The sequence below is a fragment of the Macrobrachium nipponense genome, chromosome 18 (genome assembly GCF_015104395.2).
Source record: "Macrobrachium nipponense isolate FS-2020 chromosome 18, ASM1510439v2, whole genome shotgun sequence".
NCBI lineage: Eukaryota > Metazoa > Arthropoda > Malacostraca > Decapoda > Palaemonidae > Macrobrachium > Macrobrachium nipponense.
The window spans coordinates 36,411,572-36,435,930 of record NC_087211.1 but is presented as its reverse complement, the minus strand read 5'-3'; the positions used below and the strand labels follow the sequence as shown (position 1 = coordinate 36,435,930).

Sequence of the window (24,359 nt, the reverse complement as noted above, 5' to 3'; positions counted from 1 at the left end):
AATATGAAAGGAGGTATACATACAATAAAAGGAATGACAGGGGTTGCAGCTAGGGGTCGAAGGGACGCCTCAAGAACCTGAAGTAATGATGCCTACAGTGCACCGCGTGAATCAATTCCGTTAAGGATATGTATTATTATTTCTTTCTTCCTATCTATGAACTTGCAATTTCGATTACCATGACAGTCTTGCAAGAATGCACACCAATGTTAAATGTGTTGAGTTTAATGAATGTTAAATGTGTTGCGTTTAATGAATGTTTCTCTCTTGCAAATAAAATTACATTTTAGCGACCGTTTTCAATCTTTTTTAATAACAATCACACGCACACATACAGAGAGAGAGAGAGAGAGAGAGAGAGAAATACATACTAATGTTCATGGACAGAGCAATTTTGTAGCCGGTCATCCTAGAAGGAAACCGGTGGACTTCAGATCACTCGGTTTTAGTGTCTTTTTCCTCAGGTTCTGGCTTTGTTTTCTTAAATTCATCGATCCACTCGTGGGCAAGCTCAACTCCTCTTTCCTGCTGGGTCAGAGTAGGTCCCAAGTGGGCCTCGAGAGTCCAGAAGGGCTCCAGAAAACAATTTGGCACTTTTGATCCCTGAACCCTTAACTTGCCGAGAGCAACCTGATCCGTTGAGCAGCAACACTATTATGCAGTGAATGAGCCTCTCGCTGTCGAACTTCAGTTCCAGAGGTCCTTTAATCCTCACATCGGTGGACTATGTTTGTATGGTGTATTTACGTTGCATGGAACCAGTGGTTATTCAGCAACGGGACCAACGGCTTTACGTGACTTCCGAACCACGTCGAGAGTGAACTTCCATCACCAGAAATACAGATCTCTCACCCTCAATGGAATGGCCGAGAATCGAACCCGCGGCCACTGAGGTGGGACGCAAACACCATACCAACCACGCCACTGAGGCGCTTTCGGTGAACTGTGGAACAGCCTCCCAGAAGCATCACTATCATTTGAATTTTAATGCATTTTCATGTATTTATAAATTTATTTTTTTATTTTTTAATACTTGGGATCTCTTCTTTCTGTACTTCCCTTTACCTCCTCTTACTTCTCCCTAATGAACACCATACTCTTTGGAAGATCGAATTCCAAGCCAGTGGCTCCTGAGTGCTCGTTCCATATGAATAAGATTTATCTTCTGAATGATAAAAAAAATAATAGTAAAGCCAAGACAACCTCATCGTGAATTTTAGTCCAGACTTATTCAAATGACAATTTTTAAACCAGGAGGCTTTCCTTTGAATTTTTAGAACCTCGCCGTGTTCTCACTACTAAGTTAGCTTTTTTTTCGGTATACTGTTTATGATCTCATTTGCTTAGTAAGCGTAACTTGGAACATAAAAATTAAAATTAAATTATATAACAACGTCTTAGTCACTTGGCAAGATCTGGCTCTTCCCCCTATTTCCTATGGGGGTTCCTCCAGTTTTTCATTATAAAATATTGAGGTAAAAAAAATTCCATATACATATATAATCATTTATTTCCTAATAGTTATACACTGTACAATAAACAAACTAGTATTTTACTACGCTCAGGGCATCCTGACCGCGACACTTCCAACGTGCACCCACCAACATCCCCAGGACGCAGAGCTAAAGGACTTTGCCTTTCAGATTACCCGTTCCCAGCAAAATAAAAGTACAGTACGTCTATATAAACAACAGATGAGCGATGGCATCTCTGGAAAACAAGCATCCGCAGGATGTTGGTGGGAGCAGAGTGGCTCTGATCGACGCCCGGAATTAAGAACACACTTCTTATATTCACATCATCTACAGCTATTCGATTTTCATGATTTAGGATCACTACTCGATTGTCCGATGCGAGCAATGTCGACGAAACTCGACTGCTTCAACGGACTGATTCGTGGCATTTCAATGCAATGGACCTTCATGGCACGAGTAAAGTAATCAGAATGATAATGGTTACCTGATCCAAGTTTCTGTGTTGAATTCCGCATTCAAAAATGTTGCACAATAAAATATGCACTGCCACAAAACAACTAAAACAATCTTACTGTGCCTTTACAGTTATCTCATTTCAAATTGACTAAACCATTCACATAATAGAAATTACGTATAGAAACAAGGAAGGCAGTTACTCCCTTCCCTCTGTATGAGGCGGACGGGAGTGGCAACACTAAACTGCATTCCGAAAATGGTAAACCTCATCTCACACAAACTCCACTCACCTACAGTAGACTGATAATAAACTCCTAAAAGAAAATCCCTCTCACTACCAGGCTAGCACAGTCAGTCTTCCAAATCTGACATTCATAGTCACACCTACTACATTATCAAAATAATTAAAGCTTCAATTGGAGTTTCAGGAGCTGAACCAACCAGCTGGGAGGGTTTATACGCAATGGCTAGACTAATCCCTACACGGGAGGGGTCTTAATTTACAGAAATAATAGCACCCTTGTGTTGAAAAGATTTTTCTTCTTTCACTTGTTTAAGTAGAAAATGTGATTCCTTTTATGTGGTCTCCTTGTACACAGCGTATCACCTTAGATCGACATGTAAACAAAATAACAAAATTGTGAACATTAAAAACTAAATCTGTTCCTTTGTCACGTGATACAAATTAGTTTGACATACCAAAAGATCCAAAGTACAAAACATTTTAAAATCTGTACCAGAACTACTACAATTGGGAAAATGAAATACTAAACTTAAAAATGCAAATAACCTTCGGATATTCTTAAAAAAATATCGGTAACGCAACGTTAAGCCAATAGTAAACGGTCAACAATGACTCAAATAAAGGTCTACCTACATAACCCAAAAATTATTTAAATTAACCTGTTAAAAAAATTTAAAAAGTTTTCAATCTTAAAACGTTTTTACCAAAGCCCAATAAAATAAAGCAAATAAATCAAGAGATAATAACAGAGGATATAAGATTCAAAACATAATAAACCAATATTAAAAGAAAGAACATTGGCAAAAACTCGACGCCAGTTTGAGCGTATCATACGACTTCGTTTCTATGAGGAAATTATTGCTCAGGACCAACAAAAGGCAGCATTGCGCCTCCTGCCACGACTCCCTCCTACCCAAAGCTGCAAAATAGGTCACAAGTAGGTTGTACACGTGGGACTGTTTCTGTGAACACTCTCTAAACTCGAGTTATTCTTGAGCTAAAAACTGAATGAATAAATAACCCTCGTTCAACATCACTCAGTAAGGCACAGGAGTATATACACTTTTTATGTATGAGTGGAGGACTTTGAGCGATATGTCTTAAGGCAATGTTACCAGGTCCAGCAATGGACTGACATACCTGACAACAAATACGTTTAAAAAAAAGCTATTTATATGCAGCAGCAACAGGTTCTATACAGTAGTAGATTCACTGCCAGTATGTCAGTCCAACGAAGGACCTTTGACAATATTTATTAAGGGAAGACACAAGACAATTTTGGAATGTTCTATCACTACAACTATGAAAGTATACTTTCAAAGAATGAAAACAATAAGGTGACCTAAAACATTTCAGGTGAACTAAAATAAACTGCATCCTTGCAAGACGATCCATTGTACTATTAAAGAGCTTGGCAATCCACAGCTACCTCATTTAGGAAAAGATATATGTACGTGGTTAGTATGTCATCCACTAGTGAATGCCTAATATAGAGGCCCACCTAATTTGTTTTAGCCGAAAATAAAAATGACAGTGAGTATCCTGTAACTAACTGTAAACACCTACGTGTACAGAAGCATTAACGAAGGTCTCTCTCTCTCTCGTTAGACTACAACAGCATGAAAATTCACAACCAAAAAGACAAATACTCAACTTTGATTCCAAAAAAAAAAAAATCAATTACATATTTCTACATTATATGTGAGCACAACAATCAGAAGTTTTTTGTTCTAAGTTCTTGTATTTTTTAATCATTAGCTGCGTTAAGGTTTGTTTAAAAATTAATCCCGCATTCTCTTAAGGCACAAATCTTAATGCTTAAAAAAAATTGCAGCCTAATAATCTCATGGAAACTTTATCATCCTGATGGCAGAAAAAAACAAAAATACAGAGGCTAAGTATGACCCATCAGAGGCTGAGGTAGGTACGAGTGGTGTCGATAGCATCCTGGGGCGGTGGAGAAGCGTTTTGCTTCTCCCACTGACTGAGGGCGGCGTCCACCAACATGTACAAACACTTGAACTTGTCGGCGTCATCCTCCGGAGGGGTGGGGGGAGGTGTCACTTGAGCGGGGGTGCTGTAGCTGTGGTGGTTGTAGTCCGTTTGCGGGACATAATGCTCAGGTGTGGAGGGTGGGTACAGAGGGGAGTCGTTGGGGGTGTAGGCAGGGGAGTGAGCATCCGTGTACAGGTTCTGGTTCGTAGTGGAAGTGGCAGGAGCCACCACCTCTGTGACGAAGTTCGGTGCGGTCGTCGTCTGCTGGACGGCCACTGGCGGGCCGTTGGAAGGAACTGCCGCTACTACGGCTACTGCTGGCGCAGCAGGGGCTGTTGGCGATGCCGCTGCTGCTGTGTTGTTACTGGGGAAGGTCGCGGGAGTATGGTCTGACTCTGACCCACATCCGCAGGGACACACAGCCTCGTAATGGGGCTTCGTGGGAACTCTGTGGTGCTCATTCACCCAAGTGGCCACGCGGGAATCCATGGAGAAGTCGTAGTCGTGATCTGTCAGATCGGTCGACTCCCAGCGAGGGCGAGGGCGAGGAGCGTAGTCGTTCTGCGACTGGCGGGTGGGGGGGTACTCCTCCTGGTCGATGCGGTCTCTGGGGGAGATGCCCTTCAGTTTCTTCGCCCTCCTGGTGATGGTGTACTTGTCAGGGTCGTGTCCTTCCCTTCGGATGATTTCTGGGAGAATTCTTCGTCTGGCATTAATGAACCAGTTGCACACCTGCAATGAAACGACAAGTCACTGAATACCTATCGAAATGGTGTTCTAGGACACTTGGAACCAAAGGTACATTGTCTCCTCTAGATCTGTGATTTTACATCAAAAATACATCGTCCAAAGACGTAAGCCCATTTCCATAATTTATAATTAAAAAGAAAACGACAAAACTTTGTAGAAACAACCTTCCAGCTGATATAAAATAACTTTTGAAAATGAGTCATGGTTCGATGAGGCTACTGCATCAGTCAATATTACTATCAAATAATAATAATAATAGCCAATGGTGAAGTGTACATTACACGCAGATTCCAAGCACATCATACTACATACAGAAGGGCATGTCACACACCTGAAGAACGGATAGGTTGGCAGCCCTGGAGAGCTGCATTTTCTCGTCATCGGAGGGGTAGGCATTGTAGCGGTGGTCATACAGCCATTTCTTCAAGATCTTCACGGATTCTTTGGGCAGGTTGCCCCGCCGTTTTCGGGCAGCTGCAGCTGCTGCAGTCCTCAGAAAATTAGCATCGTCTCCTACAGACGAAGGGTCCGTGCTCGTGGAAGAAGATCGCTCTCGCCCTGAAGGAAACAAAAATAAAAATTAATGTGAATAACTCAAATCATACAATTATAACATTAGTTATAACAGCAATATTAACACTAATATGGATAAAATAAATATTAATATTCAAATTATAGTAAAATGTTAGCATAACCAATTTAGTATACTTCGACTTGTACCCAAATGGGCTTGTACCCAAATATACCATATGCCTTTGACTATGAATGTGTTGGAAAGATAGGAGGCAACACGACTTTCCGTTAAAAACCTGACAGGACAGAAACTCACGGTCAGCACAATCTCTAGGGCTTAAACATTGCCACTTTGGCTCCCACGCAACACAATGAGACAATCTGTTAACTAAAGCCAAAGAAAAACCAATCGACAATAATCATTTAACGTAACTTGTGCCCTGAACTGTTGTGCATCGGAGTGTCATACAATAGTTACGTACATGGCGTAGAACCGAACAAGAAATAAGCCCTTGGCATTCCCCCTCCTAACCGGTTCTACTTCCCTACATAAGCCTAAATCCTACTATCTGGCCAAGGAAGCAACCGACGTACCTGCTCTCTTATTAGGTAGACTGATGCTTCCCAGCCACAGCCTTCCTTATGAAAGTCTTCCCGTAACACTTACTGCATTACTGGTGATCGCAAAACACTACCGTTTGAACTTGAAAAGAACGGACATTTCGCGAACGTTGTAAGACTGGACGTAATATTACGACTTTGATACCTTTCTCATTTGCAATGCAGAAAACGTCCTCAACTTGCTCAAATGCACCTCGGATATAGTTCGACAAACAGCCAACCATAACGCTCTCTCGCTCTCTCTCTCTCTCTCTCTCTCTCTCTCTCTCTCTCTCTCTCTCTCTCTCTCTCTCTCTCTCTCTCCATTGTCAAAAATGGCGAGCACTTCCCATGGATTTTATTCCTTGTAACTCCGTACAAATCACGACTACCTCACGAAAAATAAAAATATCTACATTCATAAGACAAAAACAAACGAATTAACTTTCCCCCCACAAACTTATACCGCATATGGCGTAGTGTTCAGGAGAGAGAGAGAGAGAGAGAGAGAGAGAGAGAGAGAGAGAGAGAGAGAGAGAGAGAGAGATGGTCAAAACACATCCCACTTCGCAAGACCCAAAATGAAGTCCTGAGAGAGCGAGTTCTTAGCATAACACAACTTACGATCTGTTCCCTTCCCCAACCAGCCCAGCCAACCCTTCCTGGCCAGTCTGCCTGACAAACAAGATTGTGTAACTCCATTGTGTGAGGCTCTTCTCAAGCTAGCATTATGCAGCTACACAGGGCACTGATGACAGTTCACTGGGACTTTCACTAAAATCATCTCCAAGCTCATACTTGCCTCCTTGTTCGACACATTATACATATAATATAATATATATATATATATATATATATATATATATATATGTATATATGTATATATATATGTATATATGTATATATATGTATGTGTATATATATATATGTATATATATATATATATATATATATATATATATATATATATACATACATAGGGGATACAATCCACATATTCTAAACTACAGTAGGATTTTACTTAGAGGTTCGACTTAGTACCTAGCTTCTTGCAAAGAAATATATATATACATACATACAATATATATATAGAAATTATCTCCAGCATAAAAACGTCTTGTCCCCTTACTCTATAAGTCTGGTTTGGCTTTTTTTTTTTTTACTTCCAAGTCCAATTTTGAGCTAATTTCTGTGGAATAGACAACTTCACGCCTTGTTCAAGCCCACCCAGAAGGATGCACACTAATACACGAGGCCAAACGCAAGTGAGAGTTAATCGTTCAGCGTAAATGTAATAACAATAACATCATATATATATATATATATATATATATATATATATATATATATCTATAATAACAAAATGTCGAGATGTCATCCCCGATCAAAAAAACCATATCGGCAGATAAGGATCCTCTCAAGATAAAAATTTGATCTTGCGACTAAAGAATACTTTTACAAACTCACGGGTGCCACTAACGATGACGATGAAATTACGATTTCTCATGAACTGTTCCTATAAAAACTGGGTTATATATATATATATATATATATATATATATATATATATATATATATATATATATATATTATAGTAGAGATAGAGAATACTGTTCGTTCTCGTCTTTTCTCCCGGACGAAATACTGAAGTAATCTCATTAATGCTAGCCATGAGGCATCCTACTCACACTGTTACTTTAGAATTCAATCCGTTATAATAGGCCTAAGTATGTAAAAATGGCAGCCGCGCGTTCATTAAAATAACCAAAAGGTAATAAAACACACTCGCCTTTACAAATATTACATTTGAGTCTACTGAGAGAGAAAGAGAATAAAAGCTCCCATACTTCTATGAAAAGAAAAAGAATATTACCTGCTTTCGTCATGAAAAGTTCACCATCTTGAGAGCTGTCGGAGAGGTAATGCATAATAATGGTCCTTCGTAGAGGCGAAGCCAAAGACGAACGAAACGAGTTCGCTGACTGCTGAACTTTTTTTTTTTTTTTTCTTTTTTGACAGTCAAGTTGGGAACCAGCCAAAGCAACCCTCCCTGCCGTTTGCCCTGAGTTCTCTCTCTAGCTTGTTTTAAAAAATAAAGTAGGCTACAGTTGCCTTGCTGATTTTCCCGTAAATGTTTTACCGTGAGATACTGCGACCACATACGTATTAATGTGGTTCTGGTCCATGACTGGATAAAGGACCACAACGCTGGAGGTACATCAGAGGTGTAAGTCGGTTAAAATGTTCACTATCAGCTGAACACGGAATACAGACTATTTCAAACCGACGTACAGGAGCGATTGCGTAAAACTTCCATTGATGCCTGACAGACAGCGTGTACCACTCGCTCTAACCAGGCGTGATAGCTGTCAAACAAACGTCAAATTTTCCAGCTCTTTCAAACACGAGCATTTTCCATTCTCCGTCACAGAGGTTATGAACTGCATATCCAATGTGGCACTTTCACGCATACAACAGAATTTAACGAGTGTTATTATCTATCCATCCAGTCTGTCTTCACGAACCACGTGGTCCTTCATTCATTTCACTCGAGCGCGCCAACAGTATAATTTCCGGTCTGCTCTTGACACATCAATGAGCCCCGTTACTACAGAAAAACGTCATTCAAGTTAACACTGATACACTCACTGGCAGTGGCAATGACTCTCGAAAACAAGCAAGTTAGATTTGCCACTAAGAGCAGTTACTTCTCGTAAAGCGTGACGAGGATTCTTGCATCCTCTGGTCCACCACGTGAGGGACTGAACGTGAGATTCTCTTCTTACACTTACACAGTGCCTTTTGCCTGACAGGACCCACGATGCGACGAGAACGTAAGCCCTCCCTCCTATCCTAGGCCCTCACCTAACAAGACCTTGAAGAAACGACGAGTACTAAGGTGGGGGGCTCTGGTGTGTATGAGGTTGGGGGGAGGGGGGACCAGAATGAAGGCTAATGTGAAGGAGGGTGAGGGATAGCACGGAGAGTCTGACAGGAGGGGATGTACAGGGGGTGGGAAGGAACGGCGCCGCCACAGCAGTCTTGGTAGCTAGCGCCCTTGGGGGTAGAGGTGCGCATGGTGGAGGCATGGGGGAGGAGGGTTGACCATGAGAGGCAGGCAAGTTACAGCGCGGGTTTTGGGGAGGAATGGCGGGTACAGTCGAACCTCCCCCTCTCTCTCTCTCTCTCTCTATTTCGTTGTGAGGGTACTCGGTGACATTCATGTTCACTGCACGAAAGGCTTGCCCAGCTTCCTAGCACGGATGATAGTAAGCCATACCGTCCGTTTCCGTGCTTTAAACGTCCCAAAAGATGGGTTGACATGGGGAAGGAGGAATTAGGGGTTGACCTTACCTTTAAACTCGTCCATTCAACCGCCTTCCGTAAGGTGAAATACTTCCTGTATTACACAATGCTAGGCAACATCGCAATGCAGTCGATGACCAGGGATGACATAAATAGACTAATAACCTTGACAATGCAATAACAATTAACTATTTATTGATAACATTGACAATGCAATAACCATTAACTATTTATTGGACTTCTAAAAACAAAGCTTCGGAAACACTTAAATTTGCGATAAACGCCACATGCAAAACTAAATGCAATGAAACTCAATCGCCTCCACACACCCAGGAGCTGACTAATACTTTTATTGCGAACACACTCGGGATGGAGTCTATTTACTTGTGTGTAGTAAACCCCTGCAGTCCGTCGTCTTCAGAAGTTGACGGCCTTGGAACTCCACGGCTGTTCCCTGTTCCTATCGCAGTCACTTCTCTACTCACAACAAAAGCCTCGGCAGCGGTAGCATCATTCTATCCCTACTACAAGACACACTAACAAACAATTCCCAGTGCCTGGCAAGTAGGCCTAAAATCTATAAATCAATCAATCACTCAGAAACAAATGTCTTGGTCATTGTAAGAGCTCTGAAATACGTGGTCTCGTGCAATGTCGCTCGAGAACATCTACGGCATGCTTGAAGGTGCAAAGAATTCTCCTTACCTAAATCGGGCACGACAACTACGTTCGAAGCATCCCCCCCCACGTTTTCATATCCTGGCAAGGGAAAAAATGAGTGTAAAAAGTCAAGATAAAATCACTGCAAGTCTTTCTGGACTTGTGCACACTACGAACACACGAGCACTCCAAGTACATTTTAACACAATCTACTGGACACTACAAAACATATATATATTTTCAGATCTCGCCCTTGTATGCCCAACACTACTCAGCATTAAAATGAAATTCAATATGCATTTCCTGAGCTATCCCGTGTCTGTTAGAATCACCTTCAAAAAACAAACACATTGGCGCCCACTTCTAGCAGGTATTTCATTCCTTGACAACTGTATTTATCACATCTTATCGATAAGTCAGTACTAGTGTATCTATCTGATCACAGGACAAACATCGACATACCACTACTCTTTGCAGACAGATCCACAAATCTAGACCGTCTAGGCATATATATCCGTTAAAGCATATTTATCTGCATTAGCTTCCATTCACGCTAAGTGAAACTGACAGAAATCACGAACACGCAACTGCAACCTTCTGCCACATTTTCGTCGAATGAGGAGACCTGGCACCTTCTAAGAATATCTTCCTGAGTCACCTTGCAGCATAGCATAAACACACCCAGACATATGGGCATAACACTGCCTTATGATGGCTTTCAATCCCCAGGCTTTCTGTCATCCCCCAAATCTCTGCCTGGATTCTCAGGACACCACCTGTGAGGAATTTTTATGAAACTTGTCACGTGTATCAAAAGCCCTTTTTGTTTTACTATATGCAAACTGCATACCGCCTGTACCGATGATGAATCTACAATAATTATTGTAAACCGGACGCACCTATGAAAAGATCTTTCTACCTCTTTTAAGCAATATATTTTATTTATGGGGGAAATGCACGACTTGCTTACTCCACATTCATTCCACAGATTAATCAGTACTACAAGTTAGTCCGCAGCTTCATGTTATGTTTGAACCTCCCCATACTATTAGTTTTACTAATAATTTTATTCGAGCTCTTACAAAATGTTGTCCGCCCATTCTGCTACGTTATGGTATTTGGCAAACTCGTTGGCACGATTTACATCCAAAATTTCACATGTATAGGCACGTGAACTGTTATATATAATTAAATCATACGAATTCATGCCCCCCCCCCCCCAACTTCCTATTAATGGACCTGATGCTGCAACCCTTTAAAGTCTGACCATAACAACCTTGCAAACGTGGCTCATTTCATGGAGGGGGGGAGGGGGGCGATTATATTAAGTTTAGTGACGCGTGCTTATGAATGCCAGAGAGATTTGGTAATCTGCTGACCTTCTCGGATAGTTCCGCATGACCTAAGGAAACACTAGAAAATGAAGATGCACAAACGTTCAGAAAACCCAGCCCGAAGAGGAGGCCTGACCTGTTTTACTTGCTCTCGAGAAATGTTCAAGACAAGAGAAGCTTCGATACAGAAGCGAATTAGTCTGACAAACTAACCCAATGAACCACCAACCTAGCGACCTGATAAATACAATCTTTATCACAGCCACTATTCAGGATCAAGGGCAGCGCCGCCCTCTGAAGGGTTAAAGACGCACGCACTCGGCGTATCCACTTCACACATGTTAACAAGGAACTCCTATCCTGCAAAACAAATCGAACGCAACTACACGTGTGCGAGCATAGCAATGACATTTCATCACTAATAATACTTATAAGATTTCCGTAAGTGCAGTCGTCAGAGAGAGAGAGAGAGAAATTACGCAATGACATTCAACTGTTAACAAGACAAAGTTGTCATGTGTGTGTATAATATATATATATATATATATATATATACCATTAGATATAGTATATATATATATATATATATATATATAAGATATATATATATATTATATATATCAGAAATGCTAAAGGAATTAGTAAACTTACAGACGCTGCTTCTAAACACCTTCATCTTTACATGAAACGGGCCCCTCACTCCCTCCCCCCCGTCTAGTCCCAACAACACAACCAATAGCCACAACTGACAAACCTGAAACAGACTCAAGCCACAAAGCCCCCACCTAACCCCCCCCCCCCCCCCCACCAGTTCCCTACAGCCTCCCCAGCACAGCCAGCATACACACCAGGTCAGTCGGAAGGTGGGTGATAACAAGAATCTGTTTCAGCCAAAACATTCTACATTTCATCACGACAGGTGTTCGTATACTGTTTAGGGTATTTATGACCACTAATCCTAATCTTCTACCCCTTCAGGAGAGATCAAGAGCAGTTTCTACAGTACTTCCTTTGGTAGTAAGCGAATCGACTGAGGTTCACGAAAGGGCATCAGTCTCTCAGGGTCACGATAAGCTTTCAACTTCCAAGGGTGCGCCACGCAAGTATGTGCTCTCATGCTTATAGTACCAATAGGTGCTCCCATGAGGGAAAGTGATTTTGTCATGAATTCTGCCCCGAAAAAGAGGACTGACGTGCAGAGCAGAGCAACCAAATATTACGAAGCGCTGGCAGAGCGAGATTCGACAGAGGAGCCAGTGTGTCCAAGGCCTGTTGGGGAAGGGGGAGAGGATGGACACCGACGGCTCGTTAAAGACTGAAACTTGCGTTCAAGGATATGTTTAACAAGAAGCCCGTCGTCCCCTCGCCGCCCAGCGCTCCACAGTCGTCACACACGAGACACCGTGTCTGGATTTACTCAACATCAACAATGGGGTAAACGACCAAATATCCCCGTCTTGGGAGCAGACAGCCAATAACTACGCATTCCACCAGTTCATACAAACATTGATCAAACGAAGTTCGTTTCAATGACTCCCACACAAGGGAACACGGCGTCATGCGCCCACTTCCACCAGTTACGTCAGAACTTCAATTCATTTGGAACAATTCTCCCTATATGTAAAAAAAAAAGTCTTAGGTCAGCATTGCGCACTCTCCCCAACTTGTAACATAACCAACAGCGACGCAAATAACACCATAAACTAAGCAATGTCTGGACCCAACTCGAGCAAGGTGAGAGAATTCTGGGATCTGCCAATCAAAACAGGCTTTGGAGAGGAGTGGCAAGCGAGGCCGCCTTCTCATTGGCTGTAAAGAAACTGATTGCTCACCATGACACCTCTCAAAGTTTTCACTCATCCTTTATCTCCTTTGCAGTTAGACCATTCGAAAACTTACCATCCAAGCAAGAGGATGGGTACCGCAGAAAGGGGGGGGGGGGATTTGCCCCCAACACATATTGCGTATATTATTATAATAATGCAGTGTGTGTGGGGGTCAGATGACCCCCTTTACGAGATTATATATATATATATATATATATATATATATATATATATATATATATATTATAAAATTATGTAATATACACTACATCTACAGTATGGGGTGGAGGAGATCACCCCCTTTCTGCGTGCCCATCCTCTTTGGAAGTGAAATGTATGTAACTGCACTTTCTTGCTGTTACATACAGGGACGCATAACTAGCCAATCTGCCCCGGCTATGGCTAAGCAAAGACAATTTAGAATGCCTGCCAGACTGCTAGATCTTGGATACGCTCAACCATAGAAATTATAGGATGTGCGCAAACATACGTAGAGAGAGATGCTGGCTAAATAGCACCAGCCGAGAGAGAGCAAATCGAAGTGACGCTGAGAGCATAAAACCACCGTGATGTTTTTCTGAGAGAGAGAATCCTACCTCCTTCATCCAGTCACAATGAGATATGTCATGAAAATTTATCTCGACTTAGCGTTCAGTTTATTTTGCACAAGGAACATTATCAAACATTCCATGAAGCACAACCTGATTGAGATACTCTCGAGACTCACAGAGAGAGAGAGAGAGAGAGAGAGAGAGAGAGAGAGAGAGAGAGAGAGAGAGAGAGAGAGAGAGAGAGAGAGAGAGATGAACTTCAATGTTCGGCGAGAACGGGGCCACAGAGCTAACCTGAGAAAAGCTACTTCTGAATGAGGGTGAATCAAACGAAGTCGGCTTCGTCTTTTAATGTAGGCTGCCAATTGGCGCCAAACCCAAAAACACACAGACACACACACACACACCATCACTCTGGTTGGGGAATTTATACTTGTATTTAATCCCCCAATGCGTTGCTCCTGGATACTATCAAAATGCTCAAAATGTGTACATTTAAATGGAAGTCAAAATGAGCGTTAAAGCACGCCAATAATAGTAGAGTTAATATGAGAGCGCGCGAATACAATACACAGTTAATGAACATGGAAAAATAAAGGTGTACCAACAAAGCTAAGCGGAACATTTTAAATAAGTTTTCCCCCACAACATTCCCTCTGACCAAGTCCTTTTAACCATACAACCCGGTCAGTGACTGGATTGTGATGCGAACGAAGACCTTGGAGGCTTATCAAAGCCCTCGAAGAGGGAAACAGAGGTTAACTCCCACAAAAAAAAAAAAAAATCAACAACTCTTTAGTACACAACTAAGCGACACACATACAGCAACCTCCGTTGGCACTGGGCCACAACGCGGCAAGAATAGAATAAGACACCTTACAACACATATATCCAAAGACATGATGTTATTCACAACCCATTCTTTCTCGTTCGTTCAGTTGAACTATCTACAAAACAAAATTTCAGTTTCAATTTAAATTTGCTCTTACCATATCCCAAGTACGTGCAGCAAAGACACCCACTCCTTCTACAAGTCGCTTTCTGAGGTTCGGAACGCACGCAAACCCAAAACGTCATACGAATAAGGTTACTCTCCTCGTGCCACCCCTCGAGAGAGAGAGAGAGAGAGAGAGAGAGAGAGAGAGAGCCTTCTGCGAACGTATTGCACAGTGACACTGGCTAATTCACAGTTGGGGGAACAGGGTCAAGATAGGCCGTAGGTGGCTAGTGGAGTTCTTCAAAGCGAGACTAATCATCGTGGTGATGCGCATGCGCGCCTAAGGATCTCCTGTCACATGAACTGAATACAGAATTTAGGCCAAACATTGATTGTTTGTTTGTTTGGTGTTTTTACGATGCATGGAACCGGTGCTTATTTAGCAACAGAACCAACGGCTTTACGTGACTTCCGAACCACGTCGAGATTCGTGAACTTCTACCACCAGAAAAACACATCTCTGACCCCTCAATGGAATGCCCGTGAATCGAACTCGCGGCCACCGAGGTGGCAGGCAAAGACCATACCAACCACGCCATTGAGGCTCTGCCAAACATTGATATTGTGGATTTGTATGTTAGGAAAAGTACAAATTTATGTTTAATTTGTTATATAATCCACGGCCATACCAGCCACAGTTACATCCCAGGCTGCAACAACTAACGACATTTGCGAAAAAATGAACTACTGATAAACTCGACCAGCATAAGCTGGCTTTTCAGAAACCTCAACTTGGAAGTATCAGCGTGGCGCTCTTTTCCTTCATTTCATGGACATTTTGGGAGGTGATCTTTCGAGCCAACAGAAAAATGCAATGCAGAACGTGTCTTTCGCAAGCCTCAATAAACTTTAGGACACTCACGAAACGTTAGTGAAAAACGGAAGACTATCTCAGACAGACAGACAAGACACAGAGAGAGCAAGAAAGTGGAAGCACACAACAGTTCGACTGAATAATAAGAGCAAAATCTGAAATGTCTGAATGCACTTATGATACAAACATCGATGGACTTAGCAACTCGGCCGGTGATCATCTACGAAATAGTGCAAGGAAATAGTATGTTTGGAATTCGACAGCAGGAAATCCCAGACTCTGGCCGTTAAAAGCTTCCGTGACCCTACAACAAGAAGTCGAGGGCCTGTTCCAGAAATCGGGGCGAGTCACAACAAATGTCACGTCAGATCTCCACTTGTCATCATCGGCTTTCTCACGAAACACGAACATGCGATGCGTGTGAAGAGGAGGAGGAAATCTCGTCCTCAGAACTTCAACCTTCCCTGGAGCAGTGTCGTACTGCTGGAGTGTTTCTGATGATCGGTAGTTCTTCAATTTCATCTGAAAATTCGGCTATACTACTACTACTAGAGAGAGAGAGAGAGAGAGAGAGAGAGAGAGAGAGAGAGAGAGAGAGAGAGAGAGAGAGAGAGATTAAAGTAACAATAACAAAATTTATTTATGAATAAATCAAGTACGTGCTTGACATTGATAAAATTCAGAGAGAGAGAGAGGAGAGAAGAGAGAGAGAGAGAAGAGAGAGAGAGAGAGAGAGATTAAAGTTAACAATAACAAATTTATTTGAATAAATCAAGTACGTGCTGACATTGATAAATTCAGAAGAGAGAGGAGAGAGAGAGAGAGAGAGAGATAGAGAGAGAGATTAAAGTAACAATAACAAAATTTTATTTATGAATAAATCAAGTACGTGCTTGGAACATTGAATTAAAATGTTCAGAGAAAGAGAGAGAGAGAGAGAGAGAGGGGAGAGAGATTAAAATAAATACAAGACAATTTATTTATGACACAGCAAACTTCCGACATCTATGAGCAACGAAGGATGCATTGTATCCCGCCAAAAGCAATACGGCTGCCGCCGTCACGTAACTGCGATAGTTAACCAAAGTGGCGAGGGGGGGGAGGGGAGGGGGGGGGGCCGTTATTAAGATAACATACACAAGGTGGATATTGAAATTCCTTGGTCTTCCTGGAAAAGTAGGCATCGTGCAGTTTTGCGGATGAGGTCATCATTAGAGGAAAACAAGGAACGACCCGACCGGACCCGTGCCCAATATTCAAAATAATGGAAGTAGTGTACTCAACAAACACGAAGGGACCACAACTCATTAACTATACCTCAATGCCCCAAGAACTCACACATAACCAGAGGTAACCTGTTATTTTCCAGACGAGATAATCTGATCGTGACACGAGGAGTTCATTAGCGTGCTGGCAATTCTGTACCAGAGAACATCACCGCCGCACTCATATTCAACATCACTCGCGCACTTGAAAAATCTCAAATGGAAAATGAGGACCCACGTCTCTCTCTCGTCATACTACTGCCCTCGTTAACTCTCCCACCATTTATCCATAGGATCTCCTCTCCTCTCTCTCGCTCTCTCTCATCTCTCTCTCTCTCTCTCGTCTCGTCATCTCTCTCTCTCTCTCTCTCTATATATATAGATATATTATATATATATATATATATATATATATATATATATATAATCTTAATTATGCGTGTTTCCATGAATGCATCTTTAGATTTTAAATGTGTGGTCTTGAGTTTTGAACCCATGGACCATTATTTGCCTCCAAGTAGAAACAACTTGCATAGTATTTCGAGGAGCGTGCCAATAGAGAGAGAGAGAGAGAGAGAGAGAGAGAGAGAGATGTTGGCAGAAGTGCCCCACTGTCGACGACAGAGGCTGTGTCCCTCTTCCTAGTTGGAAAGCACCTAGACTCATTACTACTAATGGCATCAGGCAGTGACTCAGGACGACCTCTTTCTGGACTATTTTTCAGGCGACATGAAAAGCTGCCGCTCGTGTGACTCACTGGTGGACATACAACGTCGCTGTATATGTAACAACAATATGGCAGCTGTTTAGCAAAATAAGAAAGAAATGAGTTTTCAAACCTGAAAACGATACACACTCACTCGTAGTCTGTCTTATTCTGTGTAGTATTTATGCAAATAAAAGGATCTACTACTCCACCAGCTTTCGTTCAAGACTGAACGCAATCGGCACTCACTCCTTGAGAGGATATCAAAAGGGCTTTTTTTTCGGAAAAATAGATCCGTCAACGACTTCGTGGAATGAGAACACCTTGCACATTCGCGAAATATATTCCCACAGTTCATGACCGGACTGAACGACCTTCAAACCGAACAACTGACCTTTCGAAATGTGAACACAAACAGAAACATCTATTGCAATATATTCCACTCGACTGAACATCACAATGCAACGAAAGTGAACAAGCAGCCCGGGAGGTGCCTCCTTCAAGGAATGAAAGCGAGACTTGAGGAATCACAAGATAAAAGCGAAAAGAGAAGCCGTAAGCACGAACATCCAAACATGGAACCATTTGCAGTGACACTTGGGTTACGTACCTGAAGTGATGTAGTAGTTGTTGGAATACATCCTCGAATATTTCAATGACTGGTGAACTTCTACTCTTTCTCGCTCTCTCTCTCTCTTTCTCCTGCGCCGGCCGCAAGGTCAGTCTCTAGATATGTAAACACACTTCCCAGGTATCAAAACCGTACGAACTTGCCATCTTGCCCACTTTTAATATTTCTCTATATTTATCTTAATTAATCACTGACACGAGGGGTAAACGAGATACGAACAGCTCTGTCATCTTATAAGATGGGGGAACATGATCGCAGTCAACTTCCCAAGCTGTCAGTGACAGCTACTGAAGGCAGCAAAGGATTTACGCAACGAAACTTCGAGTCCTACTAAAACTTCAGAAAAAAAAAAAAAAAAAGTTGACCCGAGACCCAACTCAGCGACGTAGGGATGTTGTCAGACTAAGGTCGTCAACAATGCCCAGTGTCCGTCAGATGGTCTCTCCGTGTGCTTGTTTACGAACTAAACGGCCTCCATGACAGGACAGACGCGGCTGCAGGTCCACTACTGCCTGCTCTCTTTTCCCATCGCCCGCCACCTACTCCTTCCTTCTCCCTACTCTACTATTTCCGGCGCCAAACCCCGTGCCTCCGGGACCAAAATGCTGGCACTGCACCAACCTCGCACAGGCGCCAAGTGCCAGCTGTGGTGAGCTCCGCTATGCCAACCCACCACAGACACAATCTCACTCGCACGATTTATGCAGATTTAATATAACAATCGAAAGCTCTCGCTTATTCAAACGCGAGTACTGAAGAGCAAACACCGGCACGCAGGATATCGACTGAAATGAATACCAAAGAGCGAGAGGACCCCTTTCTTCGACGACGGCCTCCTTCGGGGCACGGTGACCTTAGTTTCATGGCTCTCGAGAAGAGATGAGTCAGAGGGCAGCACCAGAGGGCTCCTCTGTGACTGCCTAGGTTACGGAGCCCTCCCGTCACCTCTCCAAACGCTTCACATTATAATGTCAATAAACAACTACTTTTGTCGTTTATACATAACACGACTGTTTTTGAGAAAAGAAAACCTCGTGACCACATGATCAACATAGTAACGACATTAAAATGCTCTCTGCAGCCAGCGTATATATACATACACACACGTATGTGTATGCATGTTTACACACACATATAAAACCTTTTTTTTTGTCAGTGATCCCGTCTCAGACATGTTGACATTATATACTCTCGCATGCCACGTGCAGTGCAGCCGAGGAGTTCTCCTTTGAGCGGCAGGCTTTGCAAAGCATTTCCATATTACATAATGGTGTCACACGCAGGCGAATCTTTGCAGGGGACACTGAAACAAGCCGGGCGCGATGGGAAAAGAGGAGGAAGCAAAAGCACCGGACATGCATGCCCAAGTCATGAAAGGCGACTTTTACACCTTCGTACCCTTATTTATTTCTTCTGTAAAATACCTCTCTCGCTCTCTTCTCTTTGGTTCATTCTCATTTTCTCCCCCTCCTCGCGTTCGCTTGAAGGAGGACGAACGAGAAATGTTGAATATTTGACGACATTATGTCAATTGGACGAAAGTCTTCAACCTCATGCCAATAATCGCCATTCCCTACCGCTGGCTTCCCTTCATCTCGGCCTTCCTCTCTTCACTCCCCGTGTTTTGGTACACATCAGTGTGTACCAAAACAATGTCCACTAAGCTCGTTAAAGCTTCACGGAAGGAAGAACTTTGATTTCAACACTTCCCAAACCAATTTCTAAGGGGTGACGAAGCTTTTAGACCGTGGGGTAAACTTAGCGCGCTCGAAAAATAGCCTTTCAAGCTTAGAAGAGAATAGTTTCAAAAGCAACACCAGCCTTTCACGCTTAGCAGATATTAACTTCAAAGGCAGCAACAGCCTTTCAACTCAGAAGAATCATTGAATCAATTGGAAATTTGTGCAGACCAATATCTCTGTAGCTGTATGATGAAGGAATAATTGCTGAGCTTATCCCTAAAATATCTGGGATACCTTTCCCTTTCAGATCATCAGGAATCAATAAACACTCTCTTACTCTCTCTCACACACACATATAATTTAGTGGGTTTGCGTAAACATCTATAACTTGACTTGACAAAACGTATCAGTACAACCTGAAAAAATGTCATAATTCTGAGCCCACGTTAAGAGCAATATAGCAACAATTAGAACTGTGGTTCACACATGCTGCTGAGCAAACAAGCGTGACAAGCAAACACAGAGGCCTTTACATAAACATCGAGAACTCTTACCAACGTAAATATGCCTCTGATATCGACTACCATACAGAAGACGTAGAGAGCTGAGAATCAATCATGAACTCGATGTCCCATCGAAGTCACTGACTCCCCCAACGAAGTTGCTGCAAGAATACCAAACGAGAGCCGAAGGGTCCTCCTCGGAGATTCTCCAGCCACCCGCAGGACATAATCTTGGCCTCCCTCCCAACACATTCACCAAGATCACGAAAAAAACTAACACTATATAAGCTAGCTACAATGACGCATACATACACGCGCATACAATCATATATATTACATATATAATGTGTAAGACGTTTTCAAAATGTGAGGAATCCTAATAGTGACCGGTAGATTTTCCATACATACATTCAGTCACGATAACATACATACCACATATGCTGACACCTGACCGCTGTCTACCGCCGTTTTGGAATGAGAACTAACCTGTCAGACATACTATGCAAATGATAATGTCATATTACATTCAAGACTGACGAACTGCAGTACGAAAGAGAGAGTGAGCTTAACCCGGACCTAAATATGACAGTAATGATACTGTAGTACGAGTATATCGCTACTACGATTGTATATTATGTATGTAATATATGTGTACATATATACGTATATATACATATATATAGACACGGGACCATAAATGTAGCATTATACTTACTTTTGCTGCAACAGCCCTGTGCAATACCATACATATGGAAGCAAGCCACATAAGGAGACATCAGTTATGGTTGAACTGATTTTCCTATTAGGCGAAAGCCCATAAACTTTACTTACAACTCAAGAAATTTTATTTTCAAACTGTTTTCAGCCCCCAACCCGTAACAGAATGACAGCTTTCACGCTGAAAATAAAGCCAGTCGTAGACAATACTCTCCCCTCCGCCCGTCCCTAAGACCTACGTTCATACACCTACCCTCAACCCCAGCAGAATAAAACCTCTCGTTATGCATCTTGCATGCGTAACGTAATCCCCGATTCCGGCTTTACACAGATTCATTCATTACGGAGCTACCAGGCTACCAACATGGCGTTGTCTTACCACACGGATGGGTCTAATACCGAATCTTGTCCGTCAAATGATTACGATGACCAAACAAAGACTAAACTGTTTGTTTGATGTGCAAGATCATGTTTCATTCCTTGCTCTCTCTGGCGTTACGGTTATCAAGTTCACCTGACGGGGCTCGCGTTAACATGGAAGAGAGAGAGAGAGAGAGAGAGAGAGAGAGAGAGAGAGAGAGAGAGAGAGAGAGAGAGAGAGAGAGAGAGAGAGAGAGAATTTCCATTGTTGTGACGGTAACGGTGTGAAGGGTAATCTTACAGAACCAGGGTGTACATTACAGGAAAATCGTCACTCAGCCTTTTACACAAGTAAATACTTTAGGCATTGGCTACAATGAAATAGAAAAAAATCTACAAACCACCACTGGCTGCAAAATTCATGCCTAATCTGTGTCAAAGGACAGGTATCGGTAGGATGAGAGAGAGAGAGAGAGAGAGAGAGAGAGACCGAAACTATTCCATCGAGACCCAACCATCCAGGACCAGGAAGGACACACGTCACTACCAGCAGCGTAACCCTTTCCCACAGCTATCTTCTTACTATGGTCACTGCAGAAATGCAACACACGCTAAAATATTCCGCCAAAGCAATTCCGGTCCTCACTTTCAACAAAGATTTTTGCAACGTGACGCAACGTCGTATAAATAATACTGCCACTGGAAACAATACATCTTTTAATTTTAATTACTTAACTAGATATAATATATATATATATATATATTATAGAATAATATTATATATATATATAATATTATTATACAATACATTACATATAGATATATATATATAATATATATATATATATATATATATATATATATATATATATAGATATATATTATATATTATATATATATATATATAGATACATATATCGATATACATAGATATTATATAGATATATTTATACATATATATATATTATAATAATATATATATATATATACATATTATCATATATTATATATATATAATATATTATACATATATATATATATATATATATATATATTAGACATATTATATATATATCTTATATATATATATATAGATTTAAGCTCTCGAACGCATACACAAACGTTCAATGTGCTAAGATGCCAATCCAGAAACGATGTTCGCATTACAAGGAGGATAACCTACACCAACCGCATTCCCAACAAGACGCTTTAGACCCGTACGAGGAAACAAATTATTTGATAGTCTAAATGGTGTAACGCTAAAACACCGATCCTTACTTGGTCAAAGCAATGACTTCTCGAAAATAATGCGAAACCCAATGAGTAGAGCGACCCACTAGCTACCTTTTACATGACGCGGTGAGGGAATAGTGGATGGGGGAGAATTTGGTGACTGGGGAGGTTAGGGCAGCAGCAGAGGTATTCACCATTCAAAACACTCCGGGGTCTGCTGTTTGACAGCACGAGCCTGGATACCACCACCTCGTCTGTCCAACCACGCGTTGGGGTTGGATTCCATACAGCTCTCAATCCCAGCTGATGCACGCACAGATGCTGTCACCCGCGCTTATCACAGGACGGGTTTCGGGCAAAAAGAAACTATCGCCATAAAGAACAATTACATTACTATTTAGATTCACAAATATTAAAAATAACTTTGAGTCTTATGGCAACGAATTGCCGATTAAGTTGTCAAACGATGGAAAATAAATGGAGAACAAACGAAAGCAAGCACATTATGTACACACACATATGTGTGTGTAATAAGGATTAATACTGGATACTTGCCTTGACGTAAAATTCATCTCATAGGCTGTAGGAGAAAGTGGCTGACTTGAATAATTCTGAATAACTTAACTGACATACTATGCGCTTCGACAAAAATTACCGACGAAATTACCTCAAGAGAATATAAAAAACAAAATAACCACTTCAAACTAAGGTGAAGGAGCGAGATATTTATCGTGAGTTTAAGAGTCCACCATATCACATACACAGAAACAGCAAACTAAACATGACGGATGCCTCGACACGCGGATGTTCAAGATTGAGTTTCGGAGCACGTGTGCGCAAGTCCTTCTCCTTCGCCTGGGAGATTCCCTTCCCCCTTCATCCTACATTCGCCTCTCTCTCTCTCCTCGATGCTAACTTCCCTCCCTCGGGAAACCTTTTACAACAAATATGCTCAGCTGAAGGCATCATTCGACAATACACAATAAGATCATCTCTATTATTCAAGACTTCAACGAGAGCAACTGGAGAGGTGTATAAAAATTACCGCTGATAAAAATGTAGCTACTCACTGGTAGTCAATCTGACAGAGGCAGACATCTCTTGTGTTAGGAAGCTCTGGGTCTGGGGCTGGTGGAAGGAGGGAGGGAGGGAGAGGGGTAGGTAGCAGACACCGAGGGAGATGAGGGAGACGTCGGGGAGGGGATGGGGGCGACCCGCGCTCAATTTGACGTTTCTCTGACACACCGCGTGGAGCTTTCAAACTTTTACCAACGTGCAAACACACTGCAAAAGCTCCCACCCTACAAGAATATATTCGCCTGTAGGCAGAATAAGACGCGTCTGCATCAAAGCTGGGCAGCATCACCAATGAAAGTAAAATAAGTACAAAAAACCACGTGGTGCCCAGACTATATTTGCGTCGCGAACCGCGGCCTTGGCAACAAGGCTTCGATAAAAGGAGAAGAGACTTATTTACTTACCTATTTCGTAAGTCTGGAAGACGTGGTCGACAATCTCTTCCTTAACCACCATCTCGTCGCAGACGATGTCTTCGTCGAGAGTCATGCTACCGAAGGTTAGAGACACCAGAGACACTATAACACACTAAAGTCAAACGTAGACTGACAGAGACTGTTGGTTGTTTCCCGCGCGCCAGACAACTATATGACAGCTGCCTGGGGAGCACGTGGGGTGCGCAGGCCTCTCTGCGCATGGAGGAGGAGCCTGAATGCGCGGGACG

General features: G+C 42.1%; 1 protein-coding gene across 8 annotated transcripts; it reads right to left on the bottom strand.

Annotated features, from left to right (window-relative positions):
- Positions 1-1,492: 1,492 nt before the first annotated feature.
- Positions 1,493-24,292, bottom strand: LOC135196969 (iroquois-class homeodomain protein IRX-1-like). Of its 8 annotated transcripts, none has more exons than XM_064223838.1 (4): positions 24,100-24,292; positions 10,045-10,098; positions 5,252-5,478; positions 1,493-4,902 (listed from the first exon to the last, which is right to left on the bottom strand). In XM_064223838.1, exons 1-4 carry the CDS (start codon positions 24,182-24,184, stop codon positions 4,084-4,086), a joined length of 1,185 nt encoding a protein of 394 aa, XP_064079908.1. In that variant the 5' UTR covers positions 24,185-24,292; the 3' UTR covers positions 1,493-4,083. The 8 variants fall into 8 exon arrangements, with proteins under 8 accessions (XP_064079908.1, XP_064079910.1, XP_064079907.1 ...); XM_064223840.1 differs by lacking the exon at positions 24,100-24,292 and adding an exon at positions 18,103-18,814; XM_064223837.1 differs by lacking the exon at positions 24,100-24,292 and adding an exon at positions 14,700-14,802.
- Between the last annotated feature and the right edge of the window lie 67 nt (positions 24,293-24,359).

Excerpts from the sequence above, each read along its gene's own strand:
- LOC135196969 (XM_064223837.1), bottom strand. The coding sequence starts at position 14,787 with ATGACGTTTTGGGTTTGCGTGCGTTCCGAACCTCAGAAAGCGACTTGT. Across the intron at positions 5,479-10,044 it reads AGTTGTCGTGCCCGATTTAG|GGCGAGAGCGATCTTCTTCC; the intron begins GTAAGGAGAATT and ends TGTTTCCTTCAG. Across the intron at positions 4,903-5,251 it reads CCAACCTATCCGTTCTTCAG|GTGTGCAACTGGTTCATTAA; the intron begins GTGTGTGACATG and ends GTTTCATTGCAG.